The sequence below is a fragment of the Pungitius pungitius genome, chromosome 1, assembly GCF_949316345.1.
Source record: "Pungitius pungitius chromosome 1, fPunPun2.1, whole genome shotgun sequence".
Lineage (NCBI taxonomy): Eukaryota > Metazoa > Chordata > Actinopteri > Perciformes > Gasterosteidae > Pungitius > Pungitius pungitius.
Window position 1 is genome coordinate 30,873,415 of NC_084900.1, and position 24,127 is coordinate 30,897,541.

Consider the following 24,127-nt stretch of genomic DNA (forward strand, 5'->3'; position numbering starts at 1 on the left):
TCATTTGGTAGGCTCTATGAACATTGTATTTGAATGTGGTGTGGGGGGGGTTTCAGACCAAAATGTTATTTGGCACACCTTTAATATTAATGGGTTCTTTGTATAAGTTACAATACCGTGTTGATTTCCATTACACACCTTATAAGCCTCACACAGTTACTCCTAGCATGCATAAGGATGCAGCTGAAATAGGGAGGGGTGTTAACGTCTGATGGGTGGAGACAGCCCAGCAACCCTCGTGCCAGATATATTACTTAAGATCCCTCTTGGCTCTGGACAGGACGTCTATCAGCACAATGCCAGGCAAACCTGCCCCCATCAAGAAGTCCCCGGCCAAGAAGGCTGCCAAGAAGGCGCCTGAGGCGTCTCCCGTAGAAGCTCCACCTGTGGAAGCTGCACCTGCGGATGCTCCGCCTGCGGAATCTGCACCTGCGGATGCTCCGCCCGCGGAAGCTGCACCTGCGGATGCTCTACCTGCAGAAACTGCCCCTGTGGAAGCAGCCCCAGCTGCCGAGGGACTAGTGGACGGCCCCACTGCTGAAGGAGTCACCCCAGGTATCCTGGGATTAACCATGAGGATCTCCTGCAGTGCTGAGTGTTAAACTAATCGTGGCTAGATCATGGACAGGTTCTTCTTGGAGTAAGAACTTAGCCACTGCTACCTTTTTAATTAAACATTACTGTGTAAGCACTTTCGGTTGCCAGTGTAATTGCTAGAACAAAAATTAAACACAATAGCAAAAAACCTGTCGGTAGTATACAAATGATTGTCATACTCTAAACTTCTCAGGGACTCTGCTGGTAATAAGTGGTTATTCAGGCTTTGAAGATAAAAATTCTGACAACTCAGTAGAGAGGCTAACAATTGTAGTACCTTATACCTGCCAAACTTAGAGGAAATAAAAACACTAATATTGTTATTTAGTCACTAAGTTTTCTCTCGGCTCTACTATGGAGGTTTTTACTTGCCAGAACATCTAATACACATCTTTACAGTGATTTTTATTCTGTAGGAACAATTCTGTGTGAAAAGTACATGAAACTGGATGCACGCCAGTGATTTCTAATGCTTTTGCATGTTGACCTCAACATTTAACCCTTAACTCCAGCTGATGTCACCGAGGGGGCCGACTCCTGTGTTAACACACAACACGGTCTGTGGTGCATGGTGAGTGTGTTTGTGTCCCGCTGTGCACAACTCGGTGCTTGTTTCTGTGTGTTACTTGCTCATCATACATGTGCTTACTGTCATCTTTGAGCTCTTTGTCATCAACCCACAGGGTTTGACTTTGTGTGCAATTAATGGACTTCCACTGCGTGACGTTGTCCAGTGTCCCAGAGATATGTCAGTTTTGGGATTCCGTTCTTGTCACTAAGAATATTGATAGTTTTGATCCTGATATCTTGATATATAAATCTAACCTTACAGAATCTGGAGCTTTTAAAATCTAAAACATTAAACTTTTTTGGTGCTATAGCTGTTCCAGCAGAAGCTGCTGTAGTTGAAGAGCCGCCCAAGGCTCCCACACCTCCACCTCCTGCAGGTGAGACCAACATTTAGACTCTGCTGTTAAACCACATCTATGGTTATGAAAAGGTGAACACTTTTCATTTTAATATCAAATCCTCCCTTTTTTTAAAAGCTGTCGGCATTTTTTTTCAGTTTCATTTCAGCTCGTCTTAATGTTTACTTCAATCCTTTACTAATCCGCTGCGTTTGACCCTTCAGTCCCCACCAGCGCTCCTCTGGACGTTTCTGTGGATGACGTGAACGACTCCAGCCTCACCATTAAATGGAACGCGCCACACACCGTCGGAGACTCCGGATTGGACGGATACCTCGTTGAGTACTGCAAGGACGGAAGTAAGTCTGTGTGCGTATGTATGTGAGGCTGCACCTGTCCTCGGAGGGCAGATCCAGGCCGTGGACGACAGGCAGCATTTCTCCGGCTGTCCCTGTCCTGTGTCTCCTCACGGCACTGAGTGCTCAGATGACATCATGCCTTCTGAGGTTTCCTCACAGAGGCCATAGTGTACTTTTACTGGCTAGGTTGTTTGTAAACCTGGCGACAGGCAATAAACCATTCAACACGTCCCATTAAAGGATGTTTCATACTTTTGGAAATGGAAAAAAGGTTTCAGGAGGAATGCGTAGGTAAAAATGCAATATAACAAGCTATTATGACACATATGCTTTCAAGTAGAAACTGAAACAAACACATTTTATTAACCCCAAAACTGTGATCCCTGCAGCAACAGACTGGGTTGTTGCTCAAGAGGAACTGAGCCCGACCAACGTCTACTGCATCAAGAACCTCTCCTGCTGTGACGTGCTGCACGTACGCGTGGTGGCTGTGAACCGCGGTGGCCGCAGTGAACCCGGTTCCCTTGCTGAGCCTGTGCTCATCCGGGAGGTCGCGGGTGAGTAGCAGCCAATGCTTCACCAACTACCTTTTTTTTTTTTTTAGAAAAAGCCCAAGCAGCAATTGTGACCTTTGATCCATCCAAGTGTAACGGTGTGCAAAACATGTGCCTGAAGTCCGAATGAAAATGTCCTTGCAAGTTTGTTTTTTTAAAGATGTTATTGCAACACCCTCCTAGCCGGTGGTTGTAATGTTACATATGACCTATCCGAAAAATGCCTGTGTCGTGAAGACAAGGTATTAACTGCCCAGCGGGTGAGACGGACGGCACAGATGTATGCACATAAATCCTACATGTGCAGACAAGACCTTTCATTAGCTGTAAATCATGCTCACACACGTATTCAGTCCTTCAAATACAAAGGTGAAGCACACACAGGTTTTTTTATTTGAACTTAAATGTGATTTTTATTGAAATGAACAACATAAACATAAACGCAAACAGAAAGAAAAGATGAGTAAACATGGAAGCCAATGTATAATACAAATTTACATACTTTGTTTTAGCACTGATCCATGACCTGACGGGTTGCCCATTTATTGACAGTTAAAATGTCGAAACCATTTGAAGTGAAGATACATACTTGGAACATAAAATTCTCCTGTTTTAGTATTGGTATCAAATGTACTGCAGCGGTTAACTGTCTGGCACTAAAGGGGCTTCTGCTGCATCCGTCTTCCAGATGATTTATTGGAGAGTGAATCAAGCAAAGGAAAACGTTTAGCTAATGAGCCATCTGGCTGCCAGGTTTTTTACTGACTTCAACCATGTCCGTGTGACCTCGCTGTCACTTTCTCACTTTGATTTATTGGCTCTCCATTAGTCCTGTCTTCCGCCAGGTATCGCTTAACGTCCATATTATATTATGTCTTCATTATGCCCATTTCAGATTCACTTCAGTGACGTTTATGTAGGTATAAATAATAGCCACTATACCTCTTTGTTGATTCATCTTAAAAAGCTCAGCAAATCTCTTAAAAAGGCCCCTAATTTACTATTGACATCTTCTTTGCTTCGTTAAACTGGATACTGAATTTCCATCAGTGCTCACAGCGAGTCACATTGACGTAGTGACGACCTGAGCTGACATGCCCCATTTATCCCCTTTGAGAAGGCCAGCTTAATGTCTCAAACAGGAAGGAAGGAAGAGGAGAAATGCAGTCATGCCACAAGAACTGCCGATCGACTGAGGGGAGTGACACATGAGCCTAATTGGAGGATTCTGGGTGGCTTGCTGAGGCGTAAATTCAGCGGTGTCAGTCACACACGCTGTCCTGGCCCGTCACCCAGCTCCATACAACACTTCACCCCGAGACAGATTATAACTGGTTTGCAGGTGGACTTGCTGGCTGCTGTAATGTCCCGCAACGCGGTGCTGATTGGCAGAGATTACTGTAGGAGCCAAACCTGATCCACAAAGAGTGGGTCGGTTCCAGGTTTTCATTGTATCAGCCTCTGTGGCAATGATATAGTGACAAATGTAAGGATGACTGGGCAAGAAGGTTGGTTAGAAGGGGAGCAAAATGCTATACAGAAGGTCAGTGAGGAGTTAAATGATATGACGTTTGGAGTGGAGAAGGAGAAACAGAGGCAGCTGCAAGGGGAGAGAGGTGATGAAGGGCAGCGGGTTGCATGTTTCTTGTAAGCCCAAAGAGCTTTTCAGACATTTGATGCTCATGCAGAAAGATTCAAAGGATGCTGCTCCTGACATCTATCACCCGGGCCTCCAACATAGTAGTTCATTAAAATACAAATGCAGGGCATCCATATCTTTTTATCCACAGCTTAAATATACAAGCCGTTATTGCTATTGATTTGGGTGTGTTCAGTTTCCAATCTGTTGCACGTCACGGTTTCTACATGACGATGTTTGATCACTCCAATTAGTTGAAAAGTGGTGACAATGTCAAATGGTTCTTTGTGCATTACAGAGGGAACATATGTATCTCATCACCAAAGCTATTTTCAGAGCTGCTGGATAAAGAGTCTTCCTGTTTTTCCTGACTTCTCAGATACTCTACTGTTCCTTTTTCTTTAGCTAGACATCCTATGCATCACTGAACATTTACAAGACTAATGTGGATCTTATTTTTATTTTGATAAGCACACAGTTTATTCCTGCAGATTAAGTCAATATTCCAGGAGAATTGTTTACTTGGTGATACAAGCACCATATTTGGCATGAATAATAAAATGTTTTTGATGATCATCGTGAGGTAACATTCAGTTAATTTTTGGTTGACAAACATCTGACATTGTGTCTAGAAAACGTTGCGATTGTGACCAAAGGGGAACATTGTCTGGAAGGCTTAACTACTTGAAACCATGACGTGAGATAAAATTGCAGCCATCTTTATTTTATATTGTGGATTCCGGGCTTTTTCAAAAATATAGGTCTTTCTACCAAATGAGAGGCTTGTATGAGAAAGTAAAAGATTATTTCATTAATCCGCTGGGCTAATTGGTGAGACTTCTAAAAGGTCAATGGCAAATATGTTAATTGATTAGTAATTATGCATTTGCATGTTATCTAATTTGGTTCATTATGTGGTCTGTTTATTTATTAAGGATGATGAATTGAATTAAACTATAATCTTAATACTAATGGTATATAATCTTTCAAGCAATAGTTATTTGGATTCAGATTTTGAGAATCAATGACATTCTCTAAAAGTTTCTCAGAGCCCACAGTGATATCTTTAATATCTTGACTTAAAGAATAAATCCACTATCTAAATAGTTGCAAAGTTCGGATCATGGTCCCTCTGAACTACACTGGGTGTTAAATATAGCTCCTGACATCATGTTCCCTTGTCAGCTTTACAAGCAGGAGACTAATTTTGGTCTTGTTGACCTGCCCTTTTGAGCATTCATAACCCCACTTTGAAGACACAAACAATCTTTTGACACAATTTCTACACTGTTGGCTTACAATGCTGACACAAATTGTCAAGAGGGCAATTTTATTTTGGTAATTGTCCAGGTTTTGTCCATAAAAGAATAGATAGAAAAAATAAAAATGGCTAATTCTACTGGGTTTTCTTTTCAGAGCGTCCAAAGATTCGCGTCCCCCGCATTCTCAAATCCTGCTTAGTCAAGCAGGTCGGAGAGCAGATCAATCTGGTCATCCCTTTTCTCGTAAGCTGCACAAACACATACTCAGTCTGTACAGTACATGAATAACATGTGCAGTTGCAACAGCAAACTTAACAGACATTATGCTTCACCTTACATCTCTAATGTCCCCCTCAGGGAAAGCCCAAACCTGTGGTGTCCTGGCTGAAGGACGGTCAGCCTGTGGATACAAGGGTGAATATAAGGAACAGTCACAAGGACAGCATCATGTTTATCCGCAGTGCTCAAAGGGAGGACTCTGGTACTTATGAAATTACAGTTAAAGTGGACAGCTTTGAGGACAAAGCCACCGTCGCCCTTCAAATTGTGGGTGAGTTACACATGCTTGCGCCTCCACGAAAGCAACACACTTTGGTGCACATGTGTGCGACCAGTGTGAACGTTGGCTTGTTGGTTTTGGGGCTCTTGTCTTGATCCAGCAGAAATTCAAAGCACGAGCTAACGTACATCACACCTCTAACAATGATGACCTATGACCCTGCTGTCAGCTGCTGCTGCTAAAATGTGTGGCCTCTTGTTCAGAGGCATTACCATACAGAGTTCTGTCCCGATCATGGGAACTCTGATTATGATTTTAATCCTTCATAAATACAGTTATGTGTCTCCTCAGACCGGCCTGGCAGTCCTGCCAACGTGAAGCTGGTGGACACCTGGGGTTTCAACGCTGCTCTTGAATGGAGCCCTCCCAAGGACAACGGCAACACAGAGATCACTGGATACACCATCCAGAAGGCCGACAGAAAGACCGGGGTATGACAGATGTATACCAGGCCAATCACATTGTTGGACTTTGTGCAGACATACCACATATATATATAGTGTAATGAGTAAGTATCCTCTATGTCTCCTCTGGCAGGTGTGGTTCTCGGTGCTGGAGAACTACCACCGGCTAACGGCCACCATCACAGATCTCATCATGGGAAACTCGTACTCCTTCAGGGTTTTCGCTGAAAATCAAGTGGGAGTCAGTGAGACGAGCGCTGTCACCAAGGGGGTGGCCACCATCCAGAAGACGGGTGAAACTTCTTGATACATTCCCTAATTCTTCTAAGGTCAATGTGTTGATTTATGGAAAGGGCTGCACAACAAGTGTACTACTTATATTTCAACGAGCTGCATGAAGACTTGATGGATGGAAATGGCTTTGGAAGTGCTAACATCTTAAGTAGGTATCTGTCTGTCTATCTGGGTGCACAGCTACAGGGGGGCTGTGTCGAATTACTTCTGGAACCTTCCCACTTACTCAGTCACTTCCCACTGTAATTGACCAGTGAAAGAGTAAGCTGGGTTTGACATTCTCGCTCTGTACCTTCTCGCTCTGTACCTTCTCGCTCTGTACCTTATCGCTCTTGACACAACTACTCTGTTTTCACTTCTCACGTAAACAACTAAAAGCAACTCTATGTATGTATGTCAAATTTGTATTCCTCGTACTTATCTGCTTCCACTGTGAACAACAAACAAAAGAAGAACCGGCCAGATAGCGTCAGGTCAGCATTGTGAATGAAAGGGATATTTACAGCGTCTCGTTCCATGTGTTAACAGGAATTGTTTACAAGGCTCCAGAGTACCCGGAGCGGGACTACAGCGAGGCACCAAGGTTCACAACACCCCTCACTGACCGCGCTGCCACTGTGGGATATACCACCAAGCTGCTGTGCTCTGTCCGTGGATGCCCCATGGTCAGAATCTTTTCACTATGCACTTTATATAATACCCATTAATAATAAAGTATACAACTTTTCACATAAGCAATGCACTTAGCATAGCAGCTCAGAGAGCATTATATAGTTTCATGCACATGTTTTCATGTCAATATGCAGTTCGTACTCATGTGTCCACCACCTAAAATATATCTTAACGCTGTATTGTGTCCACGATCGCAATAGGCTCATATGCTCACTTTTGTTTAGCCCAGGGACCCTCGATAAACCATTTCAGCATGTGACACATTGTTTCAAATGAGGTATTAATGTCACTGCTATAAGCATCCACTGTTGAAGTGGAGCGTGGTTTGGAATTTCTATGTGATGTTTCAGTATGTCTTTCACTGTTCTGGTCGGCTGCTGCTCTGGCCAAACATATCTTTACAGTGGTCTGGCCGTCGCAGATGGCTTAGGTGGCCACGGTGGAAACGCAACTGATTATGTGTCCTTGTTGTCCTTGACGACTCAGCAAAGACAGCAGTCCGCACATGCCAGTGTGCTGGAGTCAAATCAAACAGAAACTAATGTGGGGCTCCAGTACCAGTAATGTGGGGGGGGGGGGGGCATTCCCAGAACTGTGTCAACTGAATGTTTATGCTTCATACCGACAAACCCTGGGTATTCTGTGAACGTGTGCTTGTATATGAAACTGCTGTCACAGGCGGATCCCTATATGTAACCATTTACACACACTGAACTGTAGCTCCTTACACATCTCTATTGGCCACACAGGTCTCTTCATCACGTCCTATATCGTTTAAATTCGTTTAAAGGTGTTTGTGTTGGAGCTTGTGTGCGTTCAGACTCACTCAGGACTGCTGAGTGATGTGCAGCAGAAAAGCCTTTAGTGCGATAAGTTGTCCTGCTGTGTGTGTGATAAAGAGCTGTCACATGCGGTGGCAGAGGCTACATGGGGATCTGTTGGAGAGGCTGGCAAGATAGGCAGGGAAGACAAAGAAGAGAAAATGATAAGAGCGTAGTCTGCTGTCCTGTCATGGCGACAAGTGGAGTTGTGGCCGTAACACAGAAGGTACTATATTTGCCAGCTCGTTCCAGGCAGCAGAGTTATCGGTGTGACTAAGTACCCTTGTGACTTCCACACACATGGAGGAGCAAAGACAGAAATGTGATGGGACAGGAGTGGCGATTCAACAGATGACATTAGTTTACACTGAAAAGTTTTTACCCCGTGAGTTAAACAGTCGAGGCGGGGCATTTTAGATGTTAGATCTTGCACGTCCAGTGAGCTTCTTTTTCCATCTACCGTCAAATGTCTGTTCACAAACATTTTACAATATATAAACCCTTCTAACCCTTCTGTACCGTCTTCCGTCATGCACCAACCGCCAAGTCAATTTCCATGTATGTCTAACATATGATGGCAATAAACGTTTCCTGATTCCTGATTCCTGAAATGTATTGGCGGAGCTGAAATGCAATAACTAGTGTCCCCTTGCATGAAGCCGGACCATGAGGAAGTCCTTGCAGGAGGGCGGTCACAGAGCGGCACATACATGAAGAGACTTGTATTGTAGCTCACAGGAGGACAAGTCATTTTGATGTCCAATGCGAAACAGGAAAGACTGAAACTCACTCTAGTGGTAGAAACATCATGTTAGCATTGGTATATTGGTATATTTAAGGTATGCTGTAGTTTTTAAATGTCTCCCCTTGTCCTCTTAGCCTAAGATCGAGTGGTTGAAGAATAAAGTGATCATCGGAGACGACCCCAAGTATCGCCAGAACTCTACCCAGGGTATCTGCTCCCTCGAGATCCGTAAACCCTGCTGCTTCGATGGCGGTGTGTACACCTGCAGAGCCAAGAACGAGCAGGGAGAGGCTGCAGTCTCCTGCAAGCTGCAAGTCAAACGTATGTGTCTGAATGCAAATGGACGGTGAAGTTGTTAAAATCAACCTCAAATCAATTTTTCCTCATATGTCCTCATATGTCCAATCACTTTCTTGCCAGGAGTTAAATGAGAAGACAGCTCTCACATAACCTAACCCATATGAGCTAAATATGAATTCAGCAGTTAGGTCTGCATACAGACTGAAGGCACATTTAGTTCATTACTCGACAAGGTATATGTTTATGCGTTGTAACAATGTATTTCATTTTTAAATATGTACAGAAACTAAAATTTTAGATACGCCTTTTGGTTATACAGGGGTTTAAGGTTTTTGCAAATAAATCTAGATGTGACATGTTAAACACTGAGCTATAGCGGCATGTAGCTTTTCTGTCATATAGACAGATTCATGTGGATTGTTCCCAACTCAGTTTTTATGCTAAGCTAACTAGCTGTTGACTGTTGCTTGATCCTTTAGACAGAAGAGTATTAATAATTTTTACATGAACTCATGAAGAAAACAAATAAGTGCCTTTAACATAATGCTAAACTAACAATTTACATTTATATTCAAACGTTTTCCCCTGACAGAGGTTATTCTTCCGGTGGCTGACAAGGAGAAGGGAAAATAAACCATCCCTCACCTCCAAAGGTAAGAAACATCCACTGTCGAGCCTCGCATGAGATGTTAATTGTGTCACGCTATCAATATTCTTATGGTAGCTCAGCAGCTTTGCATTGCAGTGTTCTCATTTTTCCTTCTCTCTTGCCCTCCGGTTTTATACTAATCCCACTACTGCTCCCATCCTCATTTCTTCTTTTGGATGTGGTAACATAGCAAAGACTGTCAGTCAAATAGAAATGCCAACTTTGCAGTTTTTTCAGCTTTTCATTTTTATTCATACCCTCACAATTAGGCAAACGCATTTAGTCATTGTTACTTTCCTATAAGCTTTTCAAATGCCCAAGTGGTGTTGCTTTTGACAGAGTGCTGGGAGGATTTATGCACAGTGTGATTTCAACTGGTGACAAGATGAGCTGCATTAAAGAATTTTAAAAAATGGGTGAACCGACGAGCAAAGGTAGCAAGATTTAAAAAGAAGGGACAAACAGATGGACCCGTTTAAGCTAGGAAGAATAATGGCACAAATTCACATGTTGTTGGTAATGAGATGTATAGAATAGGTGGAGGTTGTAAAGCGTTAGAGAAAATGATATCTTGTGAAAAGACTTACCACTTCTTTTTACGGCAGTGTGAAACACAATCCCTTTCATCCTGGCACATTCAAAGCGGGAGCAAGAGGCCTATTCTATTTAGAACTCTCTTACCCTCCAAACCTCCTTTCTCTACTTAGTAACCACCTTCTTAGCATAAATTGGTCTTGACCAGAAGCTGTGTTAAAAGGGAATGCAGTGCCGTGGCAGAAGCATGGCAACCTACCGCAGGTAGAAACTGTTAGCTCCGTCGGCACATAGTTTGTACCGCTAACGCTGTTAGCAACGTGACAGTTAGCATATGGAGAGGCTATCAAAATTCTTGTATTGTGCACCCCATAAAGAATGTAGGCATGTCCTAGAAGGAAAGCAAAATACAAGTAGGCTGATGGACCTAAGATTGTGTTGTCATTTTGTACAACAGGGAATTGTTCACCAATTACTCCCCCGTTACCTTGAACTATTTCTCACATGTTGAAGAAAGAATAAAAAAAAGAAAATCATGAATGTGAGCCGTGTATAACACAACCAGAGCTATATTAAAATATTTGTTTACAAACTCACACAATTCACGTTGTATGAACAAAGTGTCAGTTATCACATTTTGTATGTGCATATTTTTTCAAACCTTACTATTTCAAAGAAGTTGGACTTAGTAGCTCGCCTGCTCAGTGTGAGAAGCTGGAATGTCAAGTATCCTATTGTAAAGGTTTTAGAATAGATGCCTGTGTGAGACGCACTTATACAAATCGAAGAATGAGACTTTAATTATTCTGCATGAGTTTTGAAATACAAATGGTTTGATATAGTTTTGCACCTATTTAACGTGACCCATTTACTTCAATTAATTCAAGAAAACCGTTATCTTTCAATTATCTATCAAGAATTCAAAGTAACACACGGTGTGTAATTAAAAATACAAACGGTAATTTTGTGAGTGAAGTATTCCTTTAATTTAACCTTGAATATTGTGCCAAAATGTGTTGTCTTAATTGGTAGACTTTAGCAAATACTAAAGGGATGCATTTGTTATGCTACATGCCTGCAATAAAGCTGTCCTTCACTACGGTCAGGGACAAGTGTGTGTTCACACCGTACAGCAAATTGGGTCACAAGCCCCCCCAGTGTGGCTCAAGTGATCCCCTCTTAATGCACCCTGGATGTGCTTGACTGCATTCGGACCTGTATTTACAGCCGTTTACTTGTGGTCACGTTGATCACAGAGCTGCATTCTCCTCCCAGGTGTAAACTGCGCCGTATAGATGACGTTATCGTGCTTGTGAGTTTTAAGATGCGATCCCATAAGGCACGGTGATGTCAATGCAGCAACCCACGGCTTCTAAAAGTTACCCTAGATGATTTGACACTTTGCCAAACTCCTCAAATTACCACAACCTCACGGGCGTTGAGTGGGGGGCTTTGATGCAAAGGGTGAGTTGGCAAAATCAAGGCAGATAATGTTTGACCGAAAATACACAGCGGATCTCTCTCTCTCTCTGTCATACGTATAATAAACATCAAGAAAATCCACATGCAGTATCTCACTGCATATTCCTGCCTAAACTCATTCTTAAATCATCATGGCTCCATTAAACTCTCATTTTAAAGTAAAGTTGCATGTGTGGGGAAACATGAAAGTGTTTAACAGATTCTGGGGGCTCCAGACCTTCCTCATGGACATCCAAATATATGTCACCAAAACGTAAGCCATTACATTGTAGGCTGAAGAATGGGTTTAAGGCTAATTTACATATCGATTTAGGTTAGGGTCTGGATAAGGCTGTTGAAATCCCCAAATGTCATGAAAAGACAGCCGTGTGTGTCTGTGTGTGTATTTGTGTGCGTGTACGTATACATATTTAATCCTTCCAATACCTTCTGTATGCATCTTTTTTTCTATTTTCCAGAGTGTTAGGTGAATAAGTGAGATTCTGTGCAATGGGGTTTGCTTAAAGAAGAAAATGGAAAGAGCTACAAACCAACATCTCCGTATCTACTTCCATCCCAACTCCCACTCCTCTTAGAATGCCCGGAAGACCCAAGCAGCCCTACACGTCCCAGTCATATGTTGTTTCATTTGGTGACATGCATGTCAGGATATATAAATATATATATGTATATATATATATATATATATATATATAAATATAATATAAAAACAAGTCTGGCGTTGCCCATATAAATATTTACATATGTACCACACAATAAAACATTGAAACATTGGACATGCTATCGTAATGACTGTATGGATAGTGTTTTATTACATATCATGTGCATTTACTGTTGTATGCTGTTCTTTGTGCGGTATGGGTCCTCTTGTCAGGTTTGCTTTCGTTTAGTGATGAAGCCACAACCTTCCTGTGGGCCCACCACAAACCCCCTGGGGAACCAGAGAGCATTTTTATCAGGGGTGACTGGTGGGGATTTTTGGGGGCAGGGCCAGGCAATGAGTTTCAGTCATTTAACATAATAAGGACATCTTCTTCTTATTCAAATAAATCAGTATATCAATAAATAAATATAACTATATATTGGTGCTGTTAATTAAACGCGATATTAAAGAAAAATAATGGTGATTTTAATGCTCCCACAACCCTTAGGCTTGAAACGCGATTCTAAAAGGTTTCTTAACTCAAATCATCTTTGATTTATTACAGCTCTGTCCATGTAGCTGTCGATGCCAGTCTATTAACTCTTTTCATTTTTAGATTATATGAGACTATTTATTATCTCTTAAATGTATTTTGCCAGAGATGAAGTAGGCAGGGAACACTTGTTGAGAGCGGTGATTGTAGATAATCATTTGTTTTTTGTCATACTGACACCGAACGGTGAGTTTTGTGAGGAAATAACAGTGACGGAACAGCACAGAGGCGTTTTGTGAATAAACCCCATAGACTTTCCAGTAAGGGAATATGACTTTTATTTTGAAAAGGTAAATTACGGTTATGTTTTATGACCTACTGTGAGCTTGACAGTACGGCTACTTACGGATGGATCCACAGATGGATCCATCTATACGTTAAAAAAGTTATAGTTTAATGCAGGGGGGCCCAATAGGTCGATCAAAAGAGTAAGGTATTGATCGCCTGCCATTAATTTAAAAAATTTATATATATTTAAATATACACACACACATCACATCACGTCACGTCACGCATGCGCGGTCGACCGCAGGAGGTAACGGAAAACTAAAGACTAACGTTACTTGCTTACTAACGGACGCATTTAACTTAATTCAAAAGCAACCCAGGGTGACTCCAACCTGTGAAGTAAGGAGTAAGGTAATGACCAGGAATGTGTGGAATGGTTGTCACGGTTCCCTCCTTCTGACGGACGAGACATTTTTTTTATATCCACTTCTTTTGATGATGTTCCGTTTCCGATGCTACTCTCCCTCCCGTTTACATTAACACCCCCCTGCTGAAAAGAAGCTCGCCAGCCGGAAAGGTGTAGGCCGCAGGTTCAATGGACCTACGGTGGTGATTTACAAGTTAAATGAATGTATAACACGTCTTATCTTTACAGGAAGTCGTACTTAACCTCAAAGGGCGTGACAACACCGTCACTTGCCAACACGGGTTGCAACATTTTGATTTCAAGATGTGTTGTGCAAAAGTGATTGGTGTTAAATTCTATTCGCGAGTCTTGAGCGCCACTCTGAGGGCACGAGGACATGCCGCTGGTCGGAAGGGCGGGTTCACCGACGCGCGCGCAGCTTCCCCACGTTTTCCATGAATCACATCACACCCACGGGGTTAAACGAGCTCCGCACACGTTTCACGCCATGTGCTAGTTCACTGACTTAAGTTTGATATAATATTGACTTGACTCGGAAAGTGTTAAAGTAATACCCAATTCACACATCTGTTTACGCCGTACAAAATGTACACATTACACAGTATCCTTTCGGTAGGCCATACAAGTCTTTTCAACGCATTTACGTTCTTGCACGTTACGTAAAAAAAAGTATGTGTTTCGAGAACACAAACATCTGAATGTGGTTAACCAATACATTTCCTGTTTCTTGCTTCTACAAAAAGAAAGGCGGACGTCAGATACAGGAAACTTGCTGCCCTGAGGTGAGTTTAGAAACGAAGTTGCTCGCGAACGCCCATTTGGGGTTTGGTCTATTTCCTAGTGAAGAATACACTGCAGATAAATGAGTCAACTAGGTAGCACCATCTCTACATCTGCAGGTTGATGGAAAATGTGGCTTGTCAAAGTCCTCAGTGTCATATGTAAGTTTTTTTTTTTTAAAGCAATGTTTTTGGGGATTTATGTTATAAAATTAATATTCTCAATTACATTTGAATGTGATTCCCGTTGAACGTTCATTGTCATTTGTTTTGACAGATTTCACTGCCTGTGCAGCTCAGAACTCCTCTGATGGTAAGAAACCGACACTCATTAGAACGTGGATCACTTAGTCGTGATTATGAACTAAATGATCAATGTTTTTCGGTTTGAAGCAGACACGTTTAGGAAGTAAAACAGAGAAGTTACTAAATGTAACATGAAGTACTTTGTTCTCACGAGTCTGGCACTTCCTACAATCGGACGCCGACGAGTGCAAGCACATGTTTTAGAATTCTGTAGTTCCATTTTTATGCTTTTACACCGTTATGTTTTCAAAACTCTTATTATCCATCCAATGGGCTTGTGTCATCCCATAGTATGGTGTTGTATAAAATAACAACTGCCATTAAACAGTTATATGCAATGTGTGGTGTAGCTAAGAAATCGATTGTGTCTGTTGTGTTTTATTAAACTGCATTTTACTTTGAGGTAATCTGGTTCTTTCTTGTCCGTGCTTTTTGTCTTTTTCTTTAGTGTCCCTTTTCATTTGTTGTCGACCAACTTACATTTGAGAAGCTGAAAAAATGATTAATCAATTATTGACGTAGTTGTAGAATCATATTCTGTTGGTTGATATACTAATTGTTGCAGTTCTCTGTTCAAAGTTCTAACCTCAACTTAAATGTACATCTAATTAGAGTGACCGAGTAAGCATTTGAGAAAAGTGTGTGCACATTTTTGACTGGTACTATCTCTTCGACAGTAAGACTTGTGAAACCACCACGGCCATCCCTCTAGCACTTATTCATTATTCTTCCTGTTTGCGATGGTTTATGACACTATGACATCATCCCTGCAATCGGTCTCTCCACCTTTTAGAAGAAGTCAGTTGAAGTTGGAAACAAAACTGTTTATCCGATAAATGAATGTGTTATATACTTTTATATTATTCTATTAAAATGTAATATGTGGTCTAAAATAATTTGCCGGCAATCTGAATCCGGCGGATGGCATTTTGGCATTTTTGCTTGAAAAATGATTAATCAATTATTGAAGTAGAATCGTATTCTGTTGATTGTTTGATTATTTGTTGCAGCTCTCAGTTCACTGTTTTGATCTAAATTCTGTTCTCCACATATCTCTTTTCATTCACCAGGCTACACCAGTACACCTATCTACGGTGAGATTCTAACCTCATTTTAAATGTAACTCTAATAAGAGTAACCGAGTAAGCATTTGAGAAAAGTGTGTCCACATTTTTGACCGTTTTTTTTGGTACGCAACTTTTCAGACCCCCCTAAACCATCACTGAAACTGCTGAGTTCATGGCCAGATGTGTTTGAAAATGAGACAGTGGAGTTCCACTGTGACGTCCACAGCCCTGACTGGACAGCCTCCTGGTTTTTCAAAGGAGAAAAGCTCGATACTGACTTAATCCTGAAAGCAGATGGCGCATATATCTACATCACCGCATATGAGGGAGAATATGCCTGCAGAGCGGACCCCACATCAAGGGGAGTCAGCTCTGGATTGAGTAACACAGTCTTTATCACAGTTTATGGTAAGCCTTCATGACTCTGTGTAGCATTAACTTACAATTATTTCATCTTTAGGAAAGAAAAGGTTTTGGAAACTAAGACCCCAAAGCTTACCCAGTCTGCCTACGAAACCCAAACAGTAAATATGTTGTGAATTGTCTTTCTGTTTCAGATTACTCTCCTACAGCAATGTTGACAAAGTTTCCTGATTTTAACCCGATGTATGTTGGAGAAACCGTGAACTTAACATGCAAAGTGAATTTGTCTTCCGGCTGGAAGTATCAGTGGTACAAAAATGGAATTGAGCTGCAAACGACCAAGGAAACCAACAGCATCGACCTTTCTTTTTCTGATCGCGGAACGTACCAGTGCAAGGCCTTCAGAGGTGAAACAATATCCACAGACATCAGTGAAGAAATAAAACAAGATGTACTTGGTAGGTGAAGCCAGAAATATCCTATTATTTAAAGCATTTTTGTTAGAAACAGCTGTGACTCAATACCTTAAGGCTGTTTTTGAAAAAAATATTTCAAATAATATTTGTAACTCAATGCTCAAGAGCATCGTGCTTCCTTTTTTTGTTTTTGCCATTTCTGTTGAAACAGGATGTTGTGGTATGAAGCATTTAACAAAATATGTACTATATATAAGAATGAAGTAGAATAGAGAATAAGAATAACCGTTTATAACAGTTCCTTGTCAACCATTTTGTTTACTAACCTGATTATAAACCCAGTCCAGAGTTAATAATAATTTAGGGCATTTTGTTTTGAGAGAAAATCTTTAAGAGACTAGTGGTGCTTTGGTCATATTAATACTTGAGTTAGTCATTGCCTTTTGTAATTTCTAGTCTTAACCATGAGAGTATTGCAGTTTGAGCGAACATCATCCGCATTCATTGTACCTTAAATGCTAAGTTTGCCCCGGTCTGTCTTCACATATTTAAGTTTTAATATTCCAATTAGATTTAGTATCTACATGGGCTGCCGGTATGTTACTTGTAGTCATTAATGTTGTTCAGGCATTATTCCTGAGCCAAATCCAATGAGGCTCTGTTTGATCATCATCTAAATGAGGTCATCTCTAACAATATGAAAAATCTTCCGACCTGTTTTCCTGTTTCTCTTTAGAAATCCCCGTTCCGGCGTTGAAGTCAACGTGGTCGGATGTGTTCCCCTCTGAGAGCGTGGAGTTGGGCTGTGCGATGGACGGTGGCGCTGACTGGGTTTACACGTGGTACAAACACGGACATGAGGTCCAGGCAGATGATGTTGATTCTCTTGGCTCAAATGGAGCGACTCTTTCCATTCGCTCTGCTTCTGCTAAACACAAAGGAGAATATACCTGCAAGGGAAAACTGAACAACAGGCCTGTCAGCAGCAACTTTAGTCCAGGTCTCACTCTCAGTGTATACGGTGAGCTTTTAATTTGACATATAAATACTTATTTTGTTGGCAATTTTTTAAATAAGATTTGTCTCCTTCATTTTAGTAATAATTGCACATTTTCCGGGACGAGGGCAGTGGGTTGAGTTGAGATGGATACCTGTTACAATGCAACGCCATGTTTTCTTACCCCCAGATGAGAAACCCAGCGTCACACTGACACAAGATCCAGAGTACAACGTGATGTTTCCTGGAGAGTCTGTCTCCTTTCGCTGTCACATCGGTGTCTCTTCTGGATGGAAGTACAAATGGTTCAAAGATGGCGTCCCATTTAATGCACCTGGAAACACGTATTCCCTCAACTCTGTAGGAACAGCAAATAGTGGGTCGTATTCATGCCAAGCAGAGAGAGGCGAAGATAAAATCTTCTTCATTAGCTCCAGTCAAGCTATACGTCTCGAAGTTAAAGGTACTTTTCTTCTTTTAACTTCCATTGAGCTTGTATGTAGTTTGCATGTGTTGAAGGAGTTTCCCAGCTATGTTCTGCAGTGCACCTCTTGTCACTTATGGTGCTAATATCTTGCTGGTCAGATGACTTTTAGTCAGATAACGTTATAATCTTAACGACTTGCTATTCTGTCTTCATTTTTTGAGTGAAATCCTCTTTTCACTTTCTTACCAAAGCTTAGATAAAGCCACTCTTCTATCTGTCCTGACTGACTTTTATAGGACACCTTTTTCCAAAATACTATTGCCATTCTGTTTTTTAGGAAGCCAGCCTAAGCCCTTATTGACTCAAGTGCCAGATGTTGTAAAGGTGTACACTGGAGAGTCCATGTCCTTCAAATGTAAAGTTGAACTCTCGTCTGGTTGGAGGTATCAATGGTACAAAGATGGAATCCATCTTCTGAGCAACAGCAATAATTTGACCATCAATGACGCCAAATCTGTGAATGGTGGGACTTATAAGTGTAGCGCCACAAGAGACATAACAATGTACAATACAAGCCACAGCGATGGACGGACTATACAAGTATCTGGTGAGCCCAAAAGAATGACTTTGTGTTAAAATTCATTGCCAGTGTAACCTCACCTTGCCCTACATTAAGGAATGCCTTGCTTGAAATTGATTAATTGTAAAAATCAGTGATGAAGAGAATAAAAATGTCTGTTTCTCCCCAGAAATCCCCGTTCCATCCTTGAAGTCAGTCAAACCGTGGTTGGATGTGTTCCCCGGGGAGAGCGTGAAGTTGAGTTGTGGGATGGCTGATGGCGCTGACTGGACTTTTTCGTGGATCAAAGACGAACGCCCGGTCCAGGCAGATGGTACTACATCGTTTGATTTGGATGCAGCTACTCTCTCCATCAGTTCTGCTTCAGCCTCACACCGTGGACAATACAGCTGTTCAGGAAAACTCAAGAGCCGGCCTGTTGTCAGCAGCACCTTCAGTCATGGACTAAATCTGAGTGTTTATGGTGAGGATTTTTTTTTCTTAATTTTTGGAGTGAAATCCTCTTTTCACTTTCTTACCAAAGCTTAGATAATACCACTCTTCTATCCGTCCTCACTGACTTTTATATGACAGTTTTCAACATTTATCACTAACACCTTTTTCCAAAATACTATTGCCAATCTGTTTTTTAGGAAGCCAGCCTAAGCCCTTATTGACTCAAGTGCCAGATGTTGTAAAGGTGTACACTGGAGAGTCCGTGTCCTTCAAATGTAAAGTTGAACTCTCGTCTGGTTGGAAGTATCAATGGTACAAAGATGGAATCCTTCTACTGAGCAACAGCAATAATTTGACCATCAAGGGCGCCAAATCTGTGAATGGTGGGACTTATAAGTGTAGCGCCACAAGAGACATAACAATGTACAATACAAGCCACAGCGATGGACGGACCATACAAGTATCTGGTGAGCCCAAAAGAATGACTTTGTGTAGAAATTCATTGCCAGTGTAACCTCACCTTGCCCTACATTAAGGAATGCCTTGCTTGAAATTGATTAATTGTAAAAATCAGTGATGAAGAGAATAAAAATGTCTGTTTCTCCCCAGAAATCCCCGTTCCATCCTTGAAGTCAGTCAAACCGTGGTTGGATGTGTTCCCCGGGGAGAGCGTGAAGTTGAGTTGTGGGATGGCTGATGGCGCTGACTGGACTTTTTCGTGGTTTAAAGACAAACAGCACGTCCAGGCAGATGGTACTACATCGTTTGATTTGGATGCAGCTACTCTCTCCATCAGTTCTGCTTCAGCCTCACACCGTGGACAATACAGCTGTTTAGGAAAACTCAAGAGCCGGCCTGTTGTCAGCAGCACCTTCAGTCATGGACTAACTCTGAGTGTTTATGGTGAGGATTTTTTTTTCTTAATTTTTGGAGTGAAATCCTCTTTTCACTTTCTTACCAAAGCTTAGATAATACCACTCTTCTATCTGTCATTAACTGACTTTTATATGACAGATTTCAACATTTATCACTAACACCTTTTTTTCAAAATACTATTGCTATTCCGTCTTTTTTTAGGAAGCCAGCCTAAGCCCTTATTGACTCAAGTGCCAGATGTTGTAAAGGTGTACACTGGAGAGTCCATGTCCTTCAAATGTAAAGTTGAACTCTCGTCTGGTTGGAAGTATCAATGGTACAAAGATGGAATCCATCTTCTGAGCAACAGCGATAGTTTGACCATCAATGACGCCAAATCTGTGAATGGTGGGACTTATAAGTGTAGCGCCACAAGAGACATAACAATGTACAATACAAGCCACAGCGATGGACGGCCCATACAAGTATCTGGTGAGCCCAAAAGAATGACTTTGTGTAGAAATTCATTGCCAGTGTAACCTCACATTGCCCTACTTTAAGGAATGCCTTGCTTGAAATTAATTAATTGTAAAAATCATTGATGAAGAGAATAAAAATGTCTGTTTCTCCCCAGAAATCCCCGTTCCATCCTTGAAGTCAGTCAAACCGTGGTTGGATGTGTTCCCCGGGGAGAGCGTGAAGTTGAGTTGTGGGATGGCTGATGGCGCTGACTGGACTTTTTCGTGGATCAAAGACAAACAGCACGTCCAGGCAGATGGTACTACATCGTTTGATTTGGATGCAGCTACTCTCTCCATCAGTTCTGCTTCAGCCTCACACGGTGGACAATACAGCTGTTTAGGAAAACTCAAGAGCCGGCCTGTTGTCAGCAGCACCTTCAGTCATGGACTAAATCTGAGTGTTTATGGTGAGGATTTTTTTCTTCCTATTTTGAGTGAAATCCTTTTTTCCACTTTCTTACCAAAACTTAGATAATACCACTCTTCTATCTGCCCTGACCGTCTGTTTTATGGCGGTTAAAATAAAATATAAACATTTATTACTAAAACCTTTTTCAAAATATTTTACTATGACTTATTCATAATTCTTTTCTTTTCCGATAAACACTATACTGTGACTTTTTTATTACTTTGACGGAATATTTGACATACTGTCATATGACTTACAGAAAATGTATTTTAAAAAAGCCCTACTTTACACAACATCATAAGAAATATAGTTTTGTATTATAAGAAATCTCAAAAGAAGTCTTCACATGATGTTTTAGTCATAGTATTTATGTCATACATATTTGTTAAGCAATGCAAATATAATTAAAAAGTATTACACCAGTAAGTGTTGCAAAAGGTAATGAAGACAATTAAGTTGGTAAAATTGATGTAATGGTCTTAAAATGTGTTAAAGCTTTTTTTTTAAAAGCTCTTCAATTTAACTTAACCCAGTTTAGACAATGTCACGCTAGCTGGTTGCCCCTGCTTCCAGTCTCCATACTACGCTTAAATAACCATGACAGCTTAATTTTGTCCTTGGAGAGGCATAGCATTATTAGCATATCAAAAAAGCCATTTAAAGCATATAGTTAAAGGAAATCTGCTCCTATACATTGTGCAGTGTGATATACATCTAAGTACTGTCATACTTATAGCAATGTCAATATTTTCCCACAGATACAAAACCCAGAGTCACACTGATGCAGAACCCCATACACAATGTGATGCACACTGAAGATTCAGTCTCCTTTAGCTGTCACATTAATGTCTCTTCTGGATGGAAGTATCTGTGGCTCAAAGATGGAAAATTGCTCCCCGAATCTGGAAACAATCACACCATCAAATCTGTAGAGACAAAAACCACTGGATCATATCAATGCCAAACTCAAAGAGGAAGCGACGCAGTCTTCAGCTCGGACCCGAGTCCGGTTGTCAAACTTGACGTTAAGGGTAAGATTTCATTAACTTCGCACTAACATGTGTTAAATGTGTTCATCATACCTTTGAATCCTTTTTTAGAGCGCCCGCAGGCTGGCATAACCCTGCTAACTGGCTGGTCCGAGGTCTTCTCCACCGACAGCTTGGTGCTCAGATGCGAGGTGCACGAGAGTCAGGACATGTGGAACTACACATGGTAATACACATAAAAAACAACAGTTTAAGGTACAGAGTGACATTCTCAAAATGCATTTGCGTGTGCACTGTGTGAATTCTCACCGTCTCGCAGGTTCAAAGCGGGGCAACACATCAATCGTCCGCCCTCTAAGAATCACTTAGTCACACCCCAGAATAACCCCGAGCAGAGCGAGTACACCTGCCGCGGCATTAGTACCGGTAGACCATCTTATTCAAGAAACAGCGATTCTTTCCAAACCAAGAACCTTCGTGAGTACAAGGGGTTTTCGAGTTATGCGTCTTTACCCTGCAAATATTCTGTCTCACTTACCTTTTTATGGTTGCAGTTCTGAAGAGGAGGGTGCTTCTTTCGATCTCTGGCTGTATCTTCTTTGGCATCATCGCTGTCTTCCTTGGCTGCATCTTCCTCAGAGTTTTTCGCAAACCAGGTTTTGCTTTGTTTTTTTGGTCTTCTTGTGTGCATGGATTTTAAAGATCTTCCTCAAATCAGTCATAATCAATATGATAGAATAGAATTGAAACCCAGATCTGGAGCCACCCTCAGCTTTGTGGAGGATTTTAAGCCGGTTCAGCTCATTGTTGATCTGATTCATGTACCGCAGCATTGCTGATTTTTATTGACACAGCTCGCATAGTGCTGTTTTTCGGGAACAGCAGTAAGTTGTTTTAAGCAAAAGAAGAAGCTCTGTAAGCCATTTGACTGCAGGCTCAAAATAAATGACACCAAGTAATAAACATGTTATTTTCAAATAACAAACAAGGAGGTGACACTTTTTTTTCTCCTTCTTTTTCAACATAGCTGATGATAAAGACAAGCCGGGGGAGGCCGAGCTGTTTCTCACCATGTCCCAGCTGAGGCAACTCAGTGGTACGTTGACACCAGCTCTCATTGCATGTCGCCCAAATAGTGATTCAATTTCGGAGCCATTTTAGAAATTACCACTGAACTATCGACTGACATTTTACACTCAGTCTGACTTCCTTAGTTTGCCTATAGCTGTAAGCGGTTACTTTGTGTAAAAGTTCCTTGCTCACTCCTGCAGATACAACCTGTCCAATGGCTCAGTACATAACAGGTGCAGAACTGAATGATCCACCTAAAGGTAATGGACCACCAGATGAGTAAAGATGTTACAAAAGCTGTATTATTATGAAAGTGTTCTGAAAGTTCCCTCACCCACACAATTGCTTCTTTTGTATGTGCGTTTTTTTTTAACAATCTGACCTACAGAAGCTGACGAGAACGGCACAATTTGCAGTGAGACAACTCAGTTACCAATAACCTCACAAGATGAGCAAGGTAATAGTCAAACAAAACATGTTTTCTCTCTGTCATGAAAGGTGACATACAGAGCTCTTTTTAACTGTGACTAAATTTATTTCATAATTCATTCCCTTCATGTCTTTCTAGTTGTGGAGAGTGAGATCGAAGATGTGACAGAAAAGAACGGCGGGCTGATTTCCTTTAAATAATGATCAGCTCTTGTTGCCATTTCAGCAGATTCTTACTAACAAGTCCATAGACTGAATTTGTCAGAATTTAATGGACATGTATAGAGAGAATCTTGCATTTTGTCCGGTGCCACTAGCGGGTCAGCACGTTGACTTCAAATTCTTCAAGATATTCCCTTTAGTTACTGTAAATATTTGTACCAAATTGAATGGGATATAAAGCATTTAATGAGAAATTGCACCCCCTACCAACAGACATATGCCATATAAACGTGCATTTCTTTGTTATGCACTCAGTATTACCTGGTAGCAAGATATTGTTAGAATTGTATATTTAAAAATGTTAAAGGCACAATTAATGCATCGTTATTTATGTGATAAGAATTAATCATGTACATTTCTATCTTATTTTGTTACTCAAAAGCACTGTACATATGTGCTGATCCGCAGGATCATTGATAGAAACTCCTTTAGTAAGTTTTTGAATTCTTAATCAAGATGTTTAAATGACGTGTACTCACAAAAAAAACATTCTTTTCTCACAAAATGATTAACACAATTAGATTCTCTTTTCCTGTTCTACACAGCCTTCTGTAAGATTTCATTGAAACGTGAAATGTTTGAAATGTACATATGTATCAACTCAATTTTAACCATCAATTCATCGTTACTG

General features: G+C 41.2%; 2 protein-coding genes across 5 annotated transcripts; both read left to right on the forward strand.

Moving 5' to 3' along the window:
• Nucleotides 1-238: 238 nt before the first annotated feature.
• mybpha (myosin binding protein Ha) lies at nt 239-12,560 on the forward strand. Its single transcript, XM_037480261.2, has 12 exons — nt 239-555; nt 1,479-1,544; nt 1,730-1,864; nt 2,254-2,421; nt 5,474-5,562; nt 5,677-5,869; nt 6,170-6,309; nt 6,416-6,575; nt 7,105-7,241; nt 8,949-9,135; nt 9,707-9,767; nt 12,238-12,560. The coding sequence occupies exons 1-11, from the start codon at nt 297-299 to the stop codon at nt 9,745-9,747; spliced, it is 1,575 nt and encodes a 524-aa protein (XP_037336158.2). The 5' UTR covers nt 239-296; the 3' UTR covers nt 9,748-9,767; nt 12,238-12,560.
• Nucleotides 12,561-13,503: 943 nt separating this feature from the next.
• Nucleotides 13,504-24,054, forward strand: LOC119223131 (titin). Of its 4 annotated transcripts, XM_062564855.1 has the most exons (23): nt 13,522-13,614; nt 14,374-14,412; nt 14,530-14,571; nt 14,687-14,722; nt 15,786-15,809; nt 15,921-16,190; nt 16,340-16,603; nt 17,298-17,582; nt 17,749-18,021; nt 18,323-18,592; nt 18,735-19,028; nt 19,198-19,467; nt 19,610-19,903; nt 20,078-20,347; nt 20,490-20,783; nt 21,544-21,816; nt 21,886-22,000; nt 22,094-22,251; nt 22,329-22,430; nt 22,802-22,870; nt 23,046-23,105; nt 23,234-23,302; nt 23,414-24,054. In XM_062564855.1, the coding sequence occupies exons 3-23, from the start codon at nt 14,541-14,543 to the stop codon at nt 23,473-23,475; spliced, it is 3,783 nt and encodes a 1,260-aa protein (XP_062420839.1). In that variant the 5' UTR covers nt 13,522-13,614; nt 14,374-14,412; nt 14,530-14,540; the 3' UTR covers nt 23,476-24,054. The 4 variants fall into 4 exon arrangements, with proteins under 4 accessions (XP_062420833.1, XP_062420839.1, XP_062420843.1 ...); XM_062564849.1 differs by having other exon boundaries at nt 13,504-13,614; nt 14,374-14,571; XM_062564850.1 differs by having other exon boundaries at nt 13,533-14,412.
• Nucleotides 24,055-24,127: the final 73 nt, after the last annotated feature.

Excerpts from the sequence above, each read along its gene's own strand:
- mybpha (XM_037480261.2), top strand. The coding sequence starts at position 297 with ATGCCAGGCAAACCTGCCCCCATCAAGAAGTCCCCGGCCAAGAAGGCT. Across the intron at positions 2,422-5,473 it reads GCTCATCCGGGAGGTCGCGG|AGCGTCCAAAGATTCGCGTC; the intron begins GTGAGTAGCAGC and ends TTTTCTTTTCAG. Across the intron at positions 5,563-5,676 it reads ATCTGGTCATCCCTTTTCTC|GGAAAGCCCAAACCTGTGGT; the intron begins GTAAGCTGCACA and ends TGTCCCCCTCAG.
- LOC119223131 (XM_062564849.1), top strand. The coding sequence starts at position 14,541 with ATGTGGCTTGTCAAAGTCCTCAGTGTCATAT. Across the intron at positions 20,784-21,543 it reads ACTAAATCTGAGTGTTTATG|ATACAAAACCCAGAGTCACA; the intron begins GTGAGGATTTTT and ends ATTTTCCCACAG. Across the intron at positions 22,001-22,093 it reads GACATGTGGAACTACACATG|GTTCAAAGCGGGGCAACACA; the intron begins GTAATACACATA and ends ACCGTCTCGCAG.